Raw genomic sequence first — 21,689 nt, forward strand, 5'->3', positions numbered from 1 at the left:
GGGTCAGGGAAGGACAGGGTTAGCTCTGAGCTCAAGAAATCTTTCCTGGGACCATGTGGATGGTTATTCTGATCAGTGGTGGATGGCTAAAAAAACTGAGGTGGGGAATAGGCAGAACACATGGAAGGATTGGAGCAAAAGTAGATGAATGATTGGATATAGGGAATTTTTCCATTTACCAGACTGCTGTATGTATATATGAAGACCCTTTTAAATGACTGGGTCTAGTGTGCCATTAGGTAGCCATTTTAAACCATTATCTAGAGGGTACCGAATCCAAACTTCATTGCAGAGGTGTATCAATTTGGAAGGCCTCAAAGCAGGCGTTAATTTTAGATATCTGAGGTTTTTAAGGAGACAACCCAGTGGGGTGTCTGAGGGTGCGGCCGAAGACAATGTAGCACCCATTGGGTGACAGGGAGGGCTTACCGAGCTATCGTATTGGCGTCCCGATAGAAAGATAGCAAGAAATCAGGCAACAGCCTAGGCAAGCAGGTTGTCACGAGATTACCTAGGGGCCCCGGCAAACTCCCGGAGTTCGCCAAAAGCAGTTTAACCTGGTACCAGGATTTCCGGCAGCTGCAAGAGCTCAGAGCAGGGAGGGAGACTGTAAACTGCTTTGGGGTAGGGGGGAGTCACCCAGTGGTCAATGTCCTAAGTAGTAGTTCAGCTAGGAGACCAGTCATAGGGACTGGGACAGACAAATGCCAACACCTCTCAGCCCAGGGAAGGCTGGCCAGGCCTTATCTGGGCGTCTAGGGTCCCTCCTGCCAATTGGAATCTCCTTACCAATCAATATGCCAGTGTGTGTTTGTAGGATTATGCAGTCTGGTATCAGGAAAGTGGAACCTCGAGGTCTGTGTGGGCCTGTCTGGCTGCCTAACCAACGTGGCAGAGCACCACGTGGTGGGCCGCAGGCGTAGTTAGTCTGCAGCAGCGGTGGAAATTCATGAGGTCTGTGATGGCAGGTAGCAGTGATGGAGTCCACGTGGCATAGAAGTGATGGTGGCGGCAGTAGAGGCAGGCCACGCAGCGTCGGTCCTGCCTGGCCACAGCAGCTAGCAGCTGCGGCAGCCGGCAGCACAGCGGTCCCCGAAGTATTCGTATCCGAGTCACGGCACCAATGTTAGTTGTTTGAAGAAGTCCGACCACAGTTCAGAACAGACCACTCCAGACCACACGGTTCCAAGGGGGAAGAGGTTTATTCAGGAGATAGGGCAAAGGTGGGGAGAAGAAGGTGGAAGGATAAGAGAGAAGAGAAGTGGAGGCCGGCCATGACCACGTGGAGAGAGAGGAAGGTGGGGGAGGGGACAGAGAGGCAAGAGGGTAAGAGAGAGAGTAAGAGAATAAGAGAGTAAGAGTAAGAGAATAAGAGTAAGAGAGTGAGGAGGGGGCAAGCAGCCCCTTTTATAGTGGATCAGGCCTACCTGGTGGTTGCCAGGTAACTGTGGGGAGGAGCATACCTGGCTGTTGCCAGGTAACTGGGGAGGTGGAGTTTAGACAGAATACTAACAATTGGTCATCAATACAATGGGCTTTCAGGATTACTAGGACCAATGTGAAAACATTAAGCAAGTTAAGAGGTAGCCACCAAAGACAACACCGTAGTGAGTCAGAGAGAGAAAGGAAGTCGAAGAGGGAAGGCACTGAGGAGCAGAGCCAGGCCTTTTATGTGGTGAGAATGATCTGAGGAGGAGGAAGAAGATGAGGATGAGAAGGAAGAGGAGGAGGAGGAGGAGAAGGAGGAGGAGGAGGAGGAAGATGAGGAAGAGGAGGAGAAAGAGGAGGAAGAAGAGGAAGAGGAGGAAGAGGAGGGTGGAAATGTACAGCCAATTCAGGGACAATTCAGCTCACTTTACCCAGCTGATTGGCTTACAGAATGAGAAGACAGAGGGCAGCAGGGGAAATGCCTTGAGGCTAGAACTTGGAGGGTGTGAAATATCCAATTAGTTGGTGGCCAAGGGGAGCCATTGAAGATTTTTGAACAGGTGAACTACATAATCAGCTAAACTCCTCCTGCTGATTCCTCCTATCCCCACCCCATCCCCTCCCTCCTCTTTTTGTCTCCCCCTCCTTTTTTCTTCTTTCCTTCCTTTCTCTTTCTTTTTGATAACAAGAACTATGATTAGCAATGCAATAGACATTGGGAAGGAATAGAGACCACAGTGAACATCTGTAACTCGGAACACCAGCCAAACATTTGGGTCTTGGATTTAAATGGAAAGAAGGGGGAGTCCATCATGCAAGCGAAGGTAGAAAACAGACCGCATAGCCCAGACATCTGATTACTTAGGGACGATGAAGGGAAGAGACCACGGGAGAATGAATCAGCGCTTTCAACTCTGTGTGCCCCCAAGGAGGATGGTATCTTTATTAAGTAGCACCAGAGAGCAGATTTGGTAGGGAGTCTGGACTGAGTCAGGGAGGGGAGAGAGAAAGCATTTGGAATGAGCTCAACCTTTATAGCCACATTAATGCAATACCTCATGTTCTTTGATCAAGAAATTCAGAGACCTCTTTCCCCACTGTGCTGGAGTCCTCTGGGAGCCCCTGCTAGTCAAGAGGATGGGAGATCCTTCTTCTTCACTGAGAAATCCCCCCCCCCTTGTAATAAATAACAATGCTAAATTGCAAGTGGGGGGGGGGGAGGAGTACCAGAACTCAGCTCCTCCATTCTGCTATTGTGTTCATGAGCTGGGTAATTAGTGTCTGATAGTTTTAAACAGATGGGTCTCTCTGGCAGCAAGGATTACGGCTTGAAATCAATCCTGAACAAATATTATATTAATTTCCCAACTCCCTCTCTCTGTGGACAAAATGCGTTCTTTGCCTGCAAAGGCTGTAATGACGAGAACATTAATATTAGATCAGTTAGAGATGAAACGGAAGTGGTAGAGGAGAAAGAAGGGACGGGACTTACTAAGAATTGAGGGGAAGAGGCAGATGCTAAAAGTTTCATGGGGCTGGGTATGGGAAGGGGGATTCTGAGAGCACCCTGGGTTGGTGAGGCTGCTGTGGGCAGCTCTTCTGGGTCCTCAGGCTCTCCAACTGTTCTGGTTCAGCTTGACATTGGCGCCTGCTTTGATAACACAGAGGGCTTGTCAGGTGGGCTGGGTAGCCTCTGATGTTTGTTTCGTCTGTGAGAAGAGACCAGTTGCACATAAATAGGTCTGCAGGGGGCCTGGCTAGACTTCTGACTTTCCAATCAAACTCAGCAATCTACAATTCAAAAACAAACTGGGCTGCCTGGAGCGAGCCTGCAGCCTCTCCCGCTTCCCTGGCTTCCACCACCTGAGTAGCTCAACCTTCTTCCTACCTAGACAGTTAAAAGAGAAAACCTGCTACCTACAGCCCCACCCCCACCCCAACCCCCCATTTAGAGGTGAACGATGAACCTCTCTCTCCCTGCCTTAGGTGAGAGCTGAGTGGAGTGAGGTTTAAATGTATGGTCGAATGCTAATGTAGTTCCTTGCTATCTCTCTCTCTCTCTCTTTTTTTTTTTTAAAAAAAAATCTTTCATCAAACCTTACCTACCTAGCCAAGCGTGGCTCAGGTTCATATTAAAAACACAGCATTAAGCAGCAAACTGTACCACCATGAAAAGGGCACAGACCTTGTGGGGCGATCCTGCTCTGTGGACCTCAGTTTCCCTATTGGCAGGATGGGACTCTGCCTTCATTCCCATGGGTGGGGTTAGGAGGATTCAATATAGCAATGTGTGCCTAAATTCACAATGACTCGTGGAAGTCCACGGCCAAGTGGGGTCACAAGAAAGGTGCCTGCTTCTAATACTGACCATCCCCCCCACCCCTGGGAATAGGGAGTAGTGGGAGAGAATCCCCCTGCAAGTGATCGCAGAGCCCGGATGCAAATAATACCAAGGCGGAGTACCACAGGGGAATTTGTTGCAGTGATGTCATCTTATGACTAGAGAGGCTTGGAGGACAGGTCCACAGAGGGGAACAGACTAGCTGTTATGGGTTCTGTGCCTTACCTGACTTGCAAGCTGACATGATAGCCTGCCTTGATTTCATGCATGCTGGCAGAATGCGCAGGCCTCCTGGGTCAGAGACAAAGGAGTTCATCACACAGCAGAGGAAGCAGCCCAAGGGGTAAGGTTGAAAGGGTTCCCGGGCCCTGCTTCCAACAGCAGGACTGGAAGATGGTTAGGTGACAGGTGACACATGTGCCATGCAGAGGGATGTTCTCCAAGAGGGAACTTCAGGGAACCTGAATCTTTCTAGAGAGAGAGAAACCTGGCTTGACGTTCGCCCCTTGCCCCAGAAAGAGATGTTTTTAAATACTAGGCACTTAGCTTCTTTCCCTTTGCTTTGGAGCGACTCCATCTCTGTCTCCCAAGGCTGTTGGCTATACAAACATCCTTGAGGAGATAGTTCCCAACAATTCATTAGCAGACTGTGCAAATTCAAGAGGCCTAGGGAAAATTCCCTCCCAAGGGAAGGCCAACTCTAGAAGTAGGGTAGAAAGCTTTCTGAACCTGAGAGCCTGTTTGACTTCAGCTGAGAATCATAGGAGTGCACGTGCATGAACACACACATACACATGCACACGCACACTACCATTCCACCATCTTAGGGAAAGGTCTTCACCACTTAATGTGGCGTAGGACAATTTAACCTTGAACTATTGATGGGCATCACCAGGAAGCCATTAGAAATATAAATTCTCAGGCACTAGTAGAGCATCAGAAATTCTAGTGGTGAAGGGTATCTTGTCCTTCCTGGTGAGTCCAGTGTTCATTTCAACTTGAGACCTCCAGACTAGATCTTCTCCAGTCTTGTTCTTGCTGGCCACCCCTCTGTATCTTTCAACACTTCTTAATGTTGTTCGTCAGAGATTCTTCGTCACTTGAGGTCTTTGCCAAGTGTGACGTTCTCTTTGCCTAGAACACTGTTTCTTGCCCAGAGTTCTCATGAATGAGTCCTCCTTCTTATTTTCTGGCTAGCAGTCACCTCCTCCAGGGAGATTTTTCTGAACCCCCATTCCCGAGTCTCTGCAAGTTTTCTTCACTTATCCATTTGTTGATTTACTTATGTTTGTGTGTATGCATACTGAAGCACATATGTATATGCACAGAGGTACACGTGTGTGTACATGCAAGTGCATATGTATGTGTGTGTGCATGTATGTGTGCATACAGACACACATGTGTGTGCACACGCATGTGCATGAGTGTGGAGGCCAGAGGAAAACCTCAGGTGAGCTGTTGTTACTCAGGTGTCATCCACCTTACTTTTTTGAGACAGCTCTTCCCTTGGCTTAGATCTCATTGCTTAATTAACCGAGGCTGGCTGGGATCCACTTGTCTCTGCTTCCTCAGTGTTGGGTTTGCAATCGCAAGCCACCACGCCTGTCTCCTTATATGGGTTCTGGGAAATGATCTCAGGTCTTCTTGCTTATGCAGCAAGCACTTTACCAACGGAGCCATCTCCTCAACCCCTTCACTTAGTGGGTTGGTACTGAAAGGTCCAGGACTCCCCAGAAGGGGGGCCCACTTGAGTCACAGGATAGCACGCACCCAAAGGACACACGAGAGAGACCATCTTGCTGTAAAGCACATGAGGTGGTTTATTAAATCAGAGCTCTGGGCCAGCCCATATCCCCATATCTCACATAGGGGATAGAGGGATTGACCCCGTGGCTCAGGGGTCTAGCGCTTATATATGGGTGGGGTGGGGAAAAAGCGAACTTTCGCGCGGGTGCACAGGATTGGTTGTTTTACTTTTTTGAACACTAGCAGGCCGTACCATGGGGGCAGGGTTTAGTTCCTCCCTTGGCCCATCAGTTTCTGGGATGTTCTTAACAGGCCTTTGTCTTGTAACTCCCCCTCCTCTGTAACTAATTAGATGGGCCCAAACCTGCTGGCAGGCACTTTTAAATATTTAAGTTAGGGAAAGGGCCCTGTTATTATTATTAGTTTCGGCCTATTTCAAAAATTCTCTTTTAGTACCCTCTCTCTTCCTCTGTATAGGAATGCTCCACTATCATTGTCCCCATTACCTAATCGCCTCCCCCAAAGACCCCATCTCCTAAGACCATGGTTTTGGGGGTTAGAGTTGAGACTGGAAACAAACATCAGGCCTCATCGTTCTATTCCAACCCCCAACCCAATTCACATCCCTGTCATATGCAAAGCTATTTAGTCCATCCCGTAAGTCTTAACTCAGCTTTGACTCCAAAGTCTGAAATCCAAAGTCCCATCTAAATACCATCTAAATCAGATATGGATGAGACTCAAGGTATGATTCATCCTGAGGGAAATTGCTCTCCAGCTGTGAACTTCTGAAATCAAACATTACTTGCTTCCAAATTTCTATGGTAGAGCAGGCATAGAATGGCTGTTTTCATTCCAAGACGGATAAATAGAAAACAAAGGGGTCACAGGTCCCAGGAAAGTCTGAACCACATGCAGGGTAAACAAGAGTAAATTTGAAAGCGCTCTCTGGCTTCGTGTCTTGTTTCCCACAGATGGGTCTCGTAGACTCTGGGTGGTCGTATGCTGGTGGAGATTCTGTGGCCTTGCTACATACCTATCTCTGCGTAGTTCACCATCTGTGCACAGGCAGAGATGGGACCGTGTGGAGCAAGTGCCACCAGACAGGAGAACTGGTAAGGCTGAAACAGGTTCAAAACCCTGGGGAATCTCAGAACTGAGACTGATAGGCATGGAACCAGCTTCCTGCTAGTTCTTCCTACCCTGGTCCCAGGACACCCCTTTGAGAGGGCCCTGGCAATCAGTCACTTAGGGATGCCTTATTTTCCCATGCAAATAGGGTATCCCTAACATCTCAGTCTGAGCCAATGAGAAGCATTTACCCCAGGATCCCACCTGACTCCCAAAATATTTTTAATTTCTAGGTGAAATACAGTACACAAATTGTTTCACCAAGGATCGTCTGAGAGTGGCTGTTTTATTGAGCGGTAACACTCTGAGGAAGAGGTTTCTCCTCCGAAACATTCATTGCTGGACCTCAGATCTGCCCAGCACGCCAGGCCTCTGCCCCCACAACTACTCACTGTGTTCATGCCCTACCACTTAGTGGCTCTGGCTCCGGCTTTTAGCTGCCCCGCCATAACACCCACTACTGCTTCTGCTAGCATAGGCGCTGTTTTATGGTAGTGGGAAAGACCGTGGCTATCTGCTCTGCACAGGCTCCCCTTTGGAGAGCTGCAACACTTTGGCCTTTCAGGCCAGACCAAGGCTATGAGGAACCTCAGGCCATGAGATTTGCCTTCTGTCTCCCCTGTGTGGCTTGTCTGCAGCCCTTGGTCACCCCAGCGGTGAGGCAGCACACACAGCCCTCCAGGACCAGGACCGCACAGGTTTATCTCCTATTTGTGCTCGCCAGAGGGGTAGCCATCATGTCTATACCACTCCTGGTCCTGCTGGAGACAACCTTAGGACAGCCAAGGGAGGCGGATGGTGGTCCTGGGCAGTTTCCAGTCCCCTTAGACATCTATGTCCTCTTCTTTGAAGCCACTCCACTTGTAGGCCTGGATCTCTGGGCCTTGGAAAAATGGCTCTAAGAATTTTCCAAAATACCTTCAAGGCCATTCCTCAGTGCTTGTGACAAGCAGCCCCTGTATAGAGTGTCCTCCTGTCATGGAGTGGGCACTTGGCCACACCCTGGGTATTTTCTCTCTGACATGTTTTTTTTCTTTCTTTTTCTTTTCTTTCCTTTCTTCTTTCCTTCTCCTTCCTTCCTTCCTTCCTTCCTTCCTTCCTTCCTTCCTTCCTTCTTTCCTTCCTTTCTTCCTTCCTTCCTTCTTTCCTGTCTGTCTTTCTTCTTTTTACAACACAGGCTGAGGATTCTGTCAATCCTCAGGACCTACTTCCCCTTTAATTAGAAATTTCTTCTTCAACTTATTCTTATCTTCTCACATTCTGTCACAACCATTCAGGAGAATTCAAGCCGTGCCTTCAATACTTTGCTTAGAAATGTCTTCAGCCAAGCATGCTGTTTCATAGATCATCAGTTCTTCCTTCTACAAAACACTAGGACATGAACACAATTCAGGCAAGCTCTTTGCCGTCTTCTTACAAGAATGGCATTTCCTCTGGTATCCACTGAGAAATTCCCTATTTCTGAGGCCTTAGCGAATATCCCTTACTGCCCACGTTTCTCCTGACATTCTGTTCATGACCATTTAAGCTGTTCTCTGAGAAGACTCACGATTCCTCTAGAGCTCACCCCTTTCCTGAGCTCACCCCATGATTGCACTTGGTGCTATTCTTATGGCAGTGTGGGCTTTGGCTGGCAAGTGCTTCACAGTTCCTACATCCACAGCTTTAGGTACTTGATAGAACATCTGTGGGTCCCCAAGCCAGATGATGGATGGCGAAGCATCACCCATAACCCAGATATCTCTGAGAGCTTTCTGCCGGAGTAGGTCAGCTCCCTACCCAAATCAGGCTTGGGCCTACTCAACTCCATAGAGACAAAGGCTGTGTCACGATAAAGCCAGTTAAACTTCTGTTTCCTTGACAGAGAACTGGTTTCTCAGAAATCATGTGACTGGCAGTCTGCTAATCTAGAGAATAGGCTTGGAGGGTCCCTGCCCCCGGTGCAGCAGCCCCTCCCTTGTCCTTTTTCCTCCGCTCCCCACTGACTGGAGCTATACAGGTTAGCTCTGCTATTTCAATAAACAAGCTGTCTTATGAAACAGTCTCTGGGGTCGGTCATACCTGCCACACTCACTGCTGCCTGAGACCATGCTCCCCTGTTCTTCTGCACCCTCAGATTGCTGAGGCCCATCAGGGGTAGAAGACCCACAAACATCAATTCCAGTACTAGGGACCCATTTTTTGTTCTAGTCTACTGAGGGCTGCTAACCCAAATGCCACAGACTGAGTGGCTTTTAAGTAACAGGAATGTGTTAATTGTTCATCATCGTGTAGATTTTGAAGTCTAAAAATCAAGATGCTGGAAAATCCAGCATCTGGTGAGAGCTCCTACCTGGTTTAGAGTTGTTCTTTCTTACGGTGTCTCCTCCCTGCAGGATGTAAAGGGGAAAGGTTGGATCCAGGGACTCTTTCACAAGGATGGGAATCCTGTTCTGGTAGAACAGTCACCTCCCAAAGTCTCCCTCTCCTAATGTCATCACTTGGGGGGCAGAGTTTTAAGACATCAATGCGGTGGCGGACACAAGTCAGATTAACACCATTGGATTCTTGACTTGGAAGCCATGTGAGCAGGGGTTACACTGGTCTTGTCACTCAGTCCTGTACTCCTGGCACCAAGGAGGTGCTTGTTGGGACTTGTTGAAAAATTATTATTTTATTTAATTCCAAGCCAGTTGGGATGGAGACCGTGGAGGATGCCATAGAATGGGGTGGGGCTCCAGTCAAGAATGCTAGATTTTCTACATAGGGATGTGACCTCCTAGGAACACACAGGTGAAACATGAAGGATCTGGCCCTACTCTGTCTACTGTAATCCAAGGGACTGTTTAAAGGAAAAGAGCAAAGTCCCCAATCTCCCACCCTTTGGGACACATTGTTCAGGTCAGCATATCTCCTGGGGCTATGGGTCATTCTATCTCAATTCTAGAAGACCAGAGAGAAAAGTGACTCTTCCTACGCTGACAGCATGGCTCCGGAACTCTACGTACTTGTCTCATTTGAGCTTCACTTAACAAACTTATATGACAGTTAACCCTTTCTCTTTCTTACAAATGAGAAGAACAGAAGCCCAGGAGGGCCAAGACAGTCTTCAAAAGCAGGGCTTCAACATGGCAAAGCCAGTGTTATAGACAGTTCTAGCCAACATGGGGCCTTGTGACTGTCCTCTCTGGGGATGCACTTAGTCAGGAGTTGTCAGAAGCTAACCGCTTTGCTGGGCTAGCATGAGTGGGTGACTCACCACAGGCTAGGATAGCATGAGTAAGGACTCACCACAGGCACTACTGAATAAGCAGAGGGCTCAAAGATCCTCACACGCAGCTCACATTGCCACCCGCCTCTACGCCATCACCTATAGAATGAACGTGACATTAGATCTTATGATTTTTCAACATCCTTCTCAGATCTGGCATGTCCCCAAGCCCCTGTGAACTGCTTCCGTACCCTACTAATCCTGATAGGAGAGAGCTGAGCCAGACTCACCCTGCCTAGCAGGAAGCCAAAGGTGGATCCTTAACTTGACATTCTTCATAGACCATCCCTACAACTCCCTACTTCTTGTCTAAAACAAAGAATGGGAGTGGAGATAGGTGGGTAAGGAATTTGAGAAAGATGGTCACTCTCAACCTCCGCCTCTGTGTGTTCATTAGAAGCTGTTGTAAAGTCCAAAATTAACCCATAAGCACCGCCTGCCCAGGAATCAGGTAACTTCCTGGGATGATGGGAATTGTAGTTCTGGGAAATAACAAAGACTCATGGGAAAGTGCGGTGGCCTATACGTTTGTCCTTTTAAGCCCCTACAACACATGGCTCCTGGCCATTCCAGTTGGAAAATTCCAGAGAATTGTCCTGAGTAAAGTCCATCTCTTGGTCAATATTTAATATTTAATAAATATTTGCTTTAAATTTGGCTCAAAATGATGGAGTTGGTTTTTCTAATAAATTGCGGGATTGGCAACGTAACCCATTAAACTCAACTGTGGCTACTAAGTGCTCCTGGAAAATACGAGCTCTCAATTTGGAAAATGTTGATGACAAAATCTACTCACTAAGATTCAGATTAACTGACCTAAACTTCCAGATTTTTTTTTTTAAAGAGCAGTGGGGTCCTTCTAAACTATATAGTTCTTATTTTAAAAAGTATGTGTGTGTGTGTTCATTTGTGTGTGTGTGTGCACGTGCATGTGTAAGGGTCGGTGTCAACTGGTTTTTTTTTTTTTTAAGACATTTATTTTGGGGGGTGGGGAGGGTGAAATTCACAGCCGGATTGTGGAAATCAGAAGATAACCTCCAGGAGCTGATCCGCTCCTTCCTCTGTAATGGATCCTGGGAACTGAACTCAGGTCGTCGGGCTTGAGAGCAAGTACTTTTACCCACTGAGCGGACAGAGTCTTGTGACTTGGCTGGACTGCCTGTCCAGCAGGCTCCAGGGGACCTTCCTGTGTCTGCCTACACTGATATTCTAGGCACGTACTGCCTGTGCCTGGCTTTTATGTGGGTTCTGAGGTCTCAGAGCCTCAACGTTTACCTAATAAACATGTTGTCTCCTGGAATTTTCTTGTTGGTCTGTCTTCCCAAATGTCAAGTTTCCTGTGGCTATAGGATGGTGGCCCCGAAAGACAGGTAGGAAGAACGGTGACAGCAAGGCAGGCAACATGCCGGTCACCCATCAGGTCTGGGAAAACGAGGGCTCTTGGGTAGTGGACACAGTAGGATGAGGGTGTGAGCTACTCAGCAAGGAAGGGTCATTTACCCGGACCTGGGTGTCCTGGAGACAACTGTTGGCTGTAGGTAGTCTTGCAGGGCTGATCCTCCATTTGGTTATCAGAGTGAGGGTACGGATGGTGACAGTTCAATGCTAGCAACGCCCATCCCCCTGAGAATGTCTGTAACGTGAGACCCTCCCCTATAGCACTGGCTAATAGGCCACTCCAAGCCATGCAGCTGGGACACAAAAAGAGTTAAAATCTCTAGCTACAGCTGCCCAGAGTGTATTGGTGGGAGAGGACAAACTAAATCCCTGTTTTCACTCCTTCCCCCCCCCCAAATGGAGCTCGCATAAAGCCTTTAAACCATCAGCTTTTATCTGTTTTTAGTGTCCAATTTAGGGCTTTGCAGGGGCTCCCTCCAGGGCTCTCTCAATGGATTTATATCACAGCCAGATAGCATCTTCGAAAGCTCATCTGAGCTGGAAAATAGAGAAACATCCTTCTCCATTGTCAAGTGACAAGCGATGGTACCCAGGCTGCTGGTGAGAGTGCACAGGGAATCCACTCTGAATGCCTTGGCTGGGGTGTGCCTTGCCCAGGGAGGGGGAAGCTGGGTAAGGGGCGGGGGACACTTCTAGCAGGGGTCTGAACTGCCTTCCCTTTTTAGGGTATAGATTCTTCAATCCTGAAAGCCTTGAAACAAAGACTTCCGTGTCCTCTGGACTTGTCACCTGTAAGCATGAAGATGTCAGTCCTTGGCCAGCTACCAGGTGCCATTTACAAAGAAGTGTGCAGTGAGGGTGTGTGTGTGTGTGTGTGTGTGTGTGTGTGTGTAAGAGAGAGAGAGAAAGACAGAGAGAGAGAGAGAGAGAGAGAGAGAGAGAGAGAGAGAGAGAGAGAGAGAGAGAGAGAGAGAGAGAGAATGCCTGCTCTGGCTTGCCTGGCAGGAAACAACAGCTCTCTTCTGTATTTCTAAGCCATCTTCTTTAGTATCCTGCTGGAGCTGCATTAATTCCTGTGTTCTCTGGGTAGGTCACTCATGGGCTCTTTCTTTCCATAGGTTTTCGTTGAGCATCTACTATGTGCCCGGTAGTGTTGAGGATGCAGCTCCTGCTTCAGGTTGCTCATACTGAGCATGAGAGGTGGGAAAAGCAAAGAGGAGATGCTGGGGCAGCAATCAGAAGTGAAGCAAGTGCTACGAATGGAATTAGTCAGAACCAGAGCAGAGCAGAGCAGAGCCTGGCCTGTGGGCTCAGGGGTCTCCCCAGAGTTGACAGCCCAGGACTGTGAGCATCCCAGCCAGAAACATGCAGCAGAAGCTTCTTTACCTGAGACTGAGGTCTTGAGGATTTGTAGGATCCCCAGGACATTCTTGGTTTATGCCTGTTGTCCTGGCAACACTTTCATTCTGAAAATGTCAGAGCTGGGCTGACAAACAGGTGTAAATCAGAACCATTCCTGAAAACCCATGAATGTCATGTTCACAGGACGTGTGTCATCCAGGCTAAGACTCTATTTTGTGAAGTTAAGTCAGCGTACCTGCTGTGTGTGTGTGCATGCATGTACATGCATGTGTATGGTATTTGTGCATGTGGAGTGTGCAGTGAGTGTGTATATGGTATGCGTGATATGGTGTGTGTATGTGTATTGTGCTATGTGTAGTATATGTGTATATGTGTGGTACCTGTATGTTTATGTATATGGATGCATGTGTATGTGTGTATATATGCATGTGGATGGTGGATATGTGCAATGTGTGCTGTGTGTGTGTATATGTGTATGCTGTGTGTTGTATGTTATGCATGTATGTGTATCACGTGTGATATGTATGTTGCAAATAGTGTATCTGTTGTGTGTGTATGTGTACACGTGTCCATTCATGTATGATAAAACAGTGTTTTGTAGAATGTGCGTGCTTGCTCTATTAGAGATTATAAAAGTGACCTTGTGGTTGGAAATAGTGATTATAAACATGATGATGATGACAATAATAATAATAATAATAAACAGTGATCATAAGCATGAGAGAATCCACAAAAGCTCGGACTTCTTCAGTTCACTAAACTGAAGTTCAGAAAGAGAAGGGAGAAGGAAAATGGAGACGATAACTGTGGAGTGTGTCTAGTAGGAGGAACTGCACGCCCTGTGATTCGTACCACACTTGAGCTCTGCCTCATTCTCGTATCGAATTTGGGACGCGGATGAGCATACACACTTTCCAGAGGAGGAAACCGAGGCTTGGGAGACCTCATGACTGTGGGCCACAGGGGATAAGCAGTAGACCCAGCCTCCGATCCGATGCGACACAGAATAGCAAGACTTGAGCGGTCCTGGGCCAGGCTGTGTTGTGCTGGCTCCAGCTGCCTCCTCTCCTAGTGTCACAGTCCTCAGTCCCCAGGGGGCTCTCATAGTCCTCAGGGAATCTCATTTCCTGGAAATGTCCTGCAGCATCTACCTCAGCTTCCAATCTGCTTGTCCTTCCTGGTGTCATCCTAGGAGTCTGAGGGACAGGAGGATGTGAGATCTGGAGCAAGGTAGAGGGAGACTAGTGACATGAGGGGCTTCCTTTTAGGTCACATGCCTCTGGGACTCATGAATGGAGATGAGCAATGAATGGCTGTCAGGATCCTTCTAGCTTTGGTGTGACCATGTGTTCTTATTCATCCTGATTCTGGTGGTGAAGTATGGGGAACGGACATCTTTAAAACCTGCCTTCTCATTGCAAGATCTGTCCAACGCGTTCCCTAGATACAACTTCAGAAGAGGACCCCAAACCCCTGGCCAGAGGCCATGGCCATGGGGGCGTGGAGACCACCAATGCCACTGTGGAGACATCTGTGCCTGTGTGCTGCAGGGAGCTGCTCGGTGGACATTGCTTGGGTCAATGGTGAAAACCCTACAGGAAGCATCTTCCTAGGTCAGAGCCGAGGAGGACACCACAAGTGCTTACTTCAGACGTCTGAGCAAGTTGCCTTGCTGGGACTTGCTTCTGCTAAGTCGCACTGGCATGTACCCTCTTGGTTGGCATCATTCCCTTCCGTCAGACTCATGATCTGCCCCCTTCAGGGACAGTTCTCTGGCTGCAGGCATTAAAACACCTCCCTTGTCCCTCCCCCACAGGGCTCAAAGGTTCCTGGTTGTTAGCCAGGGGCCCAGCTGGGGATGATGAAGGCAGGAGATCTCTCATAGACTTAGACTCTTTGCTCAGGTGGTGGTGGCGGGGCGTGCCACACCTGAGCACCCCCTTGCCTCTGCCAGGTGTGAAAGTTGGCCTACTGCGTGCACCGGGTAGGGCTCCTCTTAGGTGTTTCTGGATGGGACTGTGACTCAGAACTGGGAGGTGTGCTGCTGCCCACATACCTAAGGATTTGCTACTATCATCTGGGGCCTGGAGAAGGACAAAGGGACTCTGTTGCTGTTTTTACACCTCTGGCTTTAATACCAGCCTCTAGCCAAGGGTGTTTGGAGTCCCAGAGTGTTCTTTTCAAACAGGGACTACCAAAGGTGTTGAATGCAAATGAACGTTATCCTCTGAACAGTCTCACAGACTTCTTGGTGCCTGCGATATTTCTTCCAGTGGCTTCATTCTGCCCCATTCCTGTTCTGTAAGAGCCCTCAGTGTCAGAGGGTTTGCCCCACAGCAATCGGATTGGCTCAGGCCTGGGATGGGGCTCCTGTGGTTGTGCCATTTATGTCAGTGGAGGGGAAGCAGCTGAGTGCATCTGGATCCTCAGGGTCATTTACACACACACACACACACACACACACACACACACACACTGATGCCAGGGTTCTACAGACCCCTATAAGATATAGTCCATTTATACCTCGTAGATGAGGAGACCCAGGAACTCGAAGAGGAAGTGACTGACTGCCATAAGGCACAGAACAGGACAAGAGCCCAGGCTACTTAGTCACAGACTCTCTCCTTCTCAATGTGGGTTCTGGGCCAAGCGGGGACCAGGAGACCTGTGACTGTCATTCTCCAGGTGCTGGGACCTCAGGAAGGTTTCAGAAGGGAGGAGCCTGTGGCTATGTCTGTTGTCCAGGACTGCAGCAGAGTGGTGACCAGTGGAGAGGCCAGGTGGACTAGGGGCTGTGCCCAGCTCACTGCTCAGTATAAATTGGAAATTTGGAGCTGTTTGCAGGTCTTATTACCCCCACACTGAGAAGGGAGCAGGGAGGCGAGTCGCTGGGACTGAAGACAAGAACACAACCAGCTGGTACTTATGTAAATATTGATGGAGTTGCTGCCCTGGTCCTGGCAGTGGGTGGAAGCCCTTTGATGGTGAGAGAATGCGTCATTGTGGTACATTCTGAGGTGTGGAGTGAGAAGGACACAGGGATGAGTCTGAGCACGACAGAACTGTGGGCTTAACAGGATTCCCATGTGGCCCCCAACTTGCTGCTTACTACATTCCCACCTTCTTCAGATCTCTCTGGAGCTGGCCTGTCTGCATGGGATCTACGAGGACAGCAAGCAGCATACCAGGTTCCCGCCCACATGGTGCTCCTGTTCCTACTGAGGTCTTTCTCCTGGCCCTTGCTACAGCTCCTCCTCATTTTCTTGCTTTCCATTGCCCCCTTCCCATATTCCGGTCCAGCTCCTTCCCTAGTTCCAGCTCCTCCCCTAGTTCCAGCTCCGCCCCTAGTTCCAGCTCCGCCCCTAGTTCCAGCTCCTCCCCCTCCCCTAGTTCATCTGCAGTGGCGTTCACTATGTTCACTAAACTGTTGATTGTTCCGGCATCTCCAGCCTGCCCAGGATGCTCTCAGCTCCTCCTAATCCCAGCCTGGGAATGCTCTGAGCTCTCTACCACCTTTCTCAGCTCCAGGATCAGGGCTCAGTCCCTGGAGAGAGGTCTAGACTCTGGCCAGGCCCTGGTCACCAGCAGCAGGTGGGCTGGCTGTCACATGGGCAAACGGCCTGTCCTCAATCTTCACTTCACAACCCAGGTTTTCTCTGTTAATGGTATCGATTTCCTCCGCCGAGCTGCTAGGATCAAAGGCTGCCTGGGCAACTCTGGCAGTTCATTAAGTCTTGCCTGCCTCAGGGGACTGGTCAGAGGATAAACAAGTGCACTGGAGGCCACTGTCAGGGCCTGGAGGACAGCCCACTACAGGGGGTACTTGGCGGTGTGTGGATCAGGGCTAGGTGGGTGGGAAGGGCAAAATGCTTGCCTGTGCTGGACTCACTTTTGCATGGCTGCAACAGCCCAGTCTGGGATTAGCTATTTCGTGACCAACAGGATATTGCACCTGCATCTCTGTCCTTCCCTCCCCGCCCCCTTCCATCCCACCAGCTCTCCCATCAGACAGATGCCTGACAGGCCCTGTACTAGGCACACAAGGCTAGACTTCTAAAGAGTATGTCCTGCCCGAAGCAGAGAGTCGCCAGGCTGGGCAGTGGGGCCTAGACTATGGAAATCGTCACATTTAAGTCTTCCCCCAAGTCTTTGCTCTTGTTTTTCAAGTGACTCATTGGAGACATTTTAGTTGATAGGGTCTCTAAAGTACAAAGTAGAAAATGAGGTTTGCAGCTGTCGGGGTTGTTGGTTTTTCCATTTCCCTTCTCTTTGCCCCACCAGGCAGTTGGCCCGGGAAGGGAACACCTGGATGGGCTAGTTCTGGCAACCCCTGATGAAGAACATCACTCCTGGTGAGTGATCTGTGGTACTAACAGCAGGAAGGGGAGAACAAGAAGGAGGAGGAAGAGGAAGAAGAAGAAGAGGAGGAGGAGGAGACGGAGAAAGCAACCATTCTCTTAGTCCTCAGTCCTCACACGTCACTGTCTCCCTCTGAGTTCCCTCAAGCCTTCCATCTCATTTGCCCTCTCTAACATTGTCCCTAGCTCACACGAAACACGCACACTTACATAGCTAAAAGGATATTCTGGGGGAAAGAAAGAGCCTGAAGGCCTATTATGCCTTTCTGAACAACAAGAGGATTTGAAAGATCAACACTCCCAAGGGCCCAGAAGAGGCCAGGGGCCAATGGTAGCTGATACCAAGGAAAGACACACAGGTGGGAAGAGGGCTCTCCCACCTTCCCCCCACCCCCCGCTCAGCCTGCACCATGTGCATTCGATACCCTTGACCATGCACGGCCTGGTGGTTTCTTGATGAGAGCAGATGAACGGAGAGGAAATAGCCCGAGACAGGCCAGACTGTCTGGGGCTCTTTTCTTTTTCTGAGTGAAGCCTAAATCAGAGACACAGACAAGTCTGGGGCTGAGGGAGCAGATGGGAACGCTTCTGTTTTTCTCCTAAAGTTTTAGTGATGCAACCAAATAGACCCCTCCCTTGTTCCAAAGCGTCTGCCAACAACAGTAGTCAGAGGTCATGCCACACGCCCGCTCTCCTCTAGTCACAGGGAGGGGTGGGTGACGTCATTCATTCAGTCCTCCAGTTAGCAGCTAATTGTCAAGTACAAGGCAGTGTGTTGGCCCTAGGGATGCAGAGGTAGGCAAAATAGACACGTCCAGCTCTCTAGAGGACCTGTCCTTGGTCAGCGTGAAGCCTCCCACAGTCTAGGGGTAGAACAGGAGGGTCTGGATAGATAGGAGATTAAAGTTTATGTCAAGACACTGCACACACACACACACAAACACACACACAGGGAGAGAGAGAGAGAGAGAGAGAGAGAGAGAGAGAGAGAGAGAGAGAGCGCTATAGCTCAGTGGTGGAATACTTGCCTGGTTGCCCTGGCTTCAAAGGTGATGTGGGAACCCAAATTAAATCCCTGTCTTATGCCACGCATAGGTCTTCATGTTCTTTATCTCAACCACCAGCAAACTCTGAGAATAAAACGGCATGAGGCCCATTTACAGACCCAGAAGCTGGGGCTCCCAGAATCCAATGATCTTGCCCTGAGTTCTGACAGCACAAGGCAGGCCTGCCTACACTTGCTCCAGCAAGGGTTCTCACTCGGAAATACTGCTTCAATGGAAACTTCAACCTCTGCCCCACCCCAACCCCACTACCCTGCAGAGTTTTTGACACTGTGCCTCCCTTTTAGGCAGGGAAGGAGATCGCCACGGAGAGCCAAGAGCAAACTTTATTTCGTTTCCTGCTTCCTTCCTCCTTACAGTTTGTATCTGTTCCTGGAAAATCCCTGTTGAACCCACCCACCCACCTTGCCCCAGAAAAATCCCAAGAAAGCTTCGCAACTCTATTTAAACACCACTCAAGTGTTCAGAACCAGCTCTGGGCTCTTAGTCCGCTCTGGATCTCCATCTGGCTTGGGGGCTATTTTGATCAACCGGATGCAGAGCTGCCGCAGAGATCTGGGACTGGGCGGCTAGAGAGGCGCCTTTATCTACAGAAGGACAATTTAGAAACTACTGCCAAGCCCAGAGAACAAATAAATAAATTCCTCTTTCTGTTCACAGTGCTCTCCCTGCCTGTTCCTACAGGTAATTGTGTCAGGTAATTTTTCACTTCAAACAGTCTCTTAGGTGTATCAAGCTTAGGGCGCTGCGGAGGGGACCAAGGACAGGCGACTCTGGCTGGAAGTGAGGGTGAGAGAGGTACCATTCTAGTCGGGACAGGAGATTATCTGAGGGTGGAATCAAGTCTTCATTCACTACTCTAGCTGGAGTCTTCTTAGGGTACAAATAATGGCCCCCTTGTTTAGTCATGGAGGGAAGGGCTGTCTCAGGTACTCTAGCCAGAGCCTAAAGAAGGCATCATTATGGCTGGATGTTTGTGGTACCTGAAACTATGCACAAGTTCAGGCAGGCGGTGAGGGCATCCCGTCTTCAGAGGCAGAGAGGTGGTCAGAAGTGTCAGGGAAGAGAGAGGGTTTCCAGCTTCTGAGAGGCTGCCCGTCCAAGGAAGAGGAAGTCGGGAAGAACAGAGCCCGAGCTTCTGCAGGCTCACACAACCTCCTTCATTGATGAGCAACAAGTCTGTAGGTCCAAGTTCACGTGGAAATGGAAGAGACAGAATTCAAATGCACAGCTTCTAGGAGGAGTGCCGCTCTCTGTGTCACACTGCTGGTTGAGAAACAGCACTCAGCTACCCAAGGTGTGGACCAGCGGGGAGGGACTAGGGAAGAAAGAGGAGAGAGGATGCTGTCTTCCCTCTCCCCTCTCTCCCTCCCTTCACTCTCTTCCACTCTGCCTTCAGCTGGGGAAGCTACTGATCTCTCTCCAGACTGCACAAGCCCTGTGTCATGGCTGGGGACAGTTGTCCTCAGGGTATGGCCGCTGGAGGATGGGTCCTGCTTTTTCAGAGACCCTAGACTCAGGATAAGTAAGAGTGACCATCAAAACACACGAGACCCTCACAAGGGCCACCCTGGGCTGAGCAGAGTAATAGAAGTGGGGACACTAAAGGCCTAGGCCCATGCGTGCTTAGCTGTGTGTGGCCCCTTAGCTTGGACACGGGCAGCAGATGAATGTGAGAGCATTGGGACCTGACTTTTGAGTCCTTGCCTGATTGGTCACAATTATCACCCTCAAATCAGTGAGAATACAAGGCTCCAGAAGTCAAGGCCATGTACATGCTAGCTACAGATTCAGTGTTTGAGTCAAGATCTGTGTCGACCCTAGAATTTCTTCTACTGAAAACCTTTGCGGGGGGGGGGGGGGTTCTCTTACACTCGGCTGAGCACTTTGAAGATAGAACCCCACACAATCTTTCTCTGGCTGGAGATAAGAAAACAGACACTGAGATAGGTTCATACTTTGTCATGTGTGACATAAATCTCAAGCCAGGGCCAGCGGAAAAGCCTATGCTTTTAACCTGTGAGCCATTTCCTATTCCAAATGGATACCCACATTAATGGGATAGTGGGCTTCAAAATTGCCAAAAGAGCTTTGAAAAAAACTTTCATTTCCATCCCCTGAGACTCTGAGAAGGGTATTGCTTTGGGGGATCAGAGTTGGGCTAGCTATTCTTTGTGCATTTGTGTGGGTGCATATGCGTGCACATGCTGACAGGGGTTCAACATCAGGTGCTGTCCTTAGGAGCTTCTCTCACTGGTCTGGAGCTTGCCGAGTAAGAGAGGATGACCAAGGATGACTGGCCAGCAAGCCTCAGGGATCTGCCTGCCTCCGCCTCTCCATCATACCTGATTTTAAAATGTGATTTCTGGGGGATCAAACTTGGGTGCTCGTGGTTCGGCAGCAGGGGCTTTAGCAACTGAGCTATGGACCAGTGCTTCTTTAAAACTCTCTCTAGATGTCCAACCATAACTGAAGGCCAAGGACCTAACATGAGATGTCTGGTCCCCCAGCTTCCTGCAGCGTCTATGAGGTCTTTTCAGTGCTCAACCCACAGGGGGAGAGTAACAAGAAAGTGGTGAAGGAGGAGGAAAGAAGGGGAGGGAGTGGGAGGGAAGGTGACAGAAAGGGGGAGGGAGGGGAAGGGGGAAGAGAGGAAGGGAGGAGAAGGGGAGGGGAGTGGAGGGGAGGGAGAGGGGAAAGGAGGAGAAGGGGAGGGGAGGGAGAGGGAGAGGGAGAAGGAAAAGGAGAAGGGGAAGGGGAAGGGAGTGGAAGGGAGGGAGGGAAGGGGAGGGAGGGAAGGGGAGGGGGAGGGGGAGGGAGAGGAGAAGAAAAAAGAAGGGGAGTGGAGTAGAGGGGAAGGACGTAAAGGGAGGGAGGAGGGGAGGGGAGGGGAAGAAGAAGGGGGAGGGGAATGATGAGAGAATGAAAAAATAAATGAGAGAATGAGAATAGAAGAAAAGAAACTAAACAGGAAGGAGGAAGAGTCTGAAGATAAGCTAGTAGTCAGAAGTCGTGGGCTCTGGACTAAGGCAGGTCTGGCTTTGTGTCCTGACCACTTCAGTGCTATTAGGTATGTATATTTCAAAGTGGTTTTGTATCTTCTCTGATACTGGATGAATTACATAAACTGATGCTGTGAATCAGAATCTCAATATGCTGTCGTGAGGTTTAAATGTAACAACCCCTGTAAAGAACTTAGTACAGTTGGCCAGGGCACTGGAAGCTTCTAGAAAGTACAGAGTTACAACATCACTTATCACTCAGGCAGAAGCCAGGATGATCCGATCTGTGGTTAGGAAGCCAGAGACTCGGGTGGAGAGAGAGTTCATTAACCAGCTCGGGATTCAGATGGGCAGGCGCTAAGGAAGAGAGAGGCTTAATTCTTTTTGCAAACCCAGGGGAAGGGGCTCTTTTGGAAGAGATTTGCTGTGGCTTTAGCTGATTGCAATTACGCCGTCCTGCACCGTGCCGAAAATGAAATGAAACCCTAACAAAGTTCCAGGTTTAATTGAAATTTCCTGGGATCTGTTATTACATCGCTGTGATTGTTCTGTGCCACTAATGAGCCTGTGCTAGCTGATTAGCCAAGTGTCTCTCCAGTCACTATTCCA

At 49.3% G+C, this 21,689-nt stretch overlaps 1 protein-coding gene across 2 annotated transcripts; it reads left to right on the forward strand.

Annotated features, from left to right (window-relative positions):
- Window positions 1–11,746: 11,746 nt before the first annotated feature.
- LOC143439065 (uncharacterized) lies at window positions 11,747–18,717 on the forward strand. Of its 2 annotated transcripts, XM_076924812.1 has the most exons (5): window positions 11,747–11,894; window positions 12,020–12,122; window positions 15,786–15,844; window positions 16,938–17,008; window positions 18,366–18,717. In XM_076924812.1, the coding sequence occupies exons 1-5, from the start codon at window positions 11,877–11,879 to the stop codon at window positions 18,466–18,468; spliced, it is 354 nt and encodes a 117-aa protein (XP_076780927.1). In that variant the 5' UTR covers window positions 11,747–11,876; the 3' UTR covers window positions 18,469–18,717. The 2 variants fall into 2 exon arrangements, 1 of the variants encoding a protein (XP_076780927.1); XR_013107510.1 differs by having other exon boundaries at window positions 12,020–15,879; window positions 16,938–18,717.
- The last annotated feature ends 2,972 nt before the right edge of the window (window positions 18,718–21,689 follow it).

Source organism: Arvicanthis niloticus, chromosome 26 (genome assembly GCF_011762505.2).
Source record: "Arvicanthis niloticus isolate mArvNil1 chromosome 26, mArvNil1.pat.X, whole genome shotgun sequence".
NCBI classification, from domain to species: Eukaryota; Metazoa; Chordata; class Mammalia; order Rodentia; family Muridae; genus Arvicanthis; species Arvicanthis niloticus.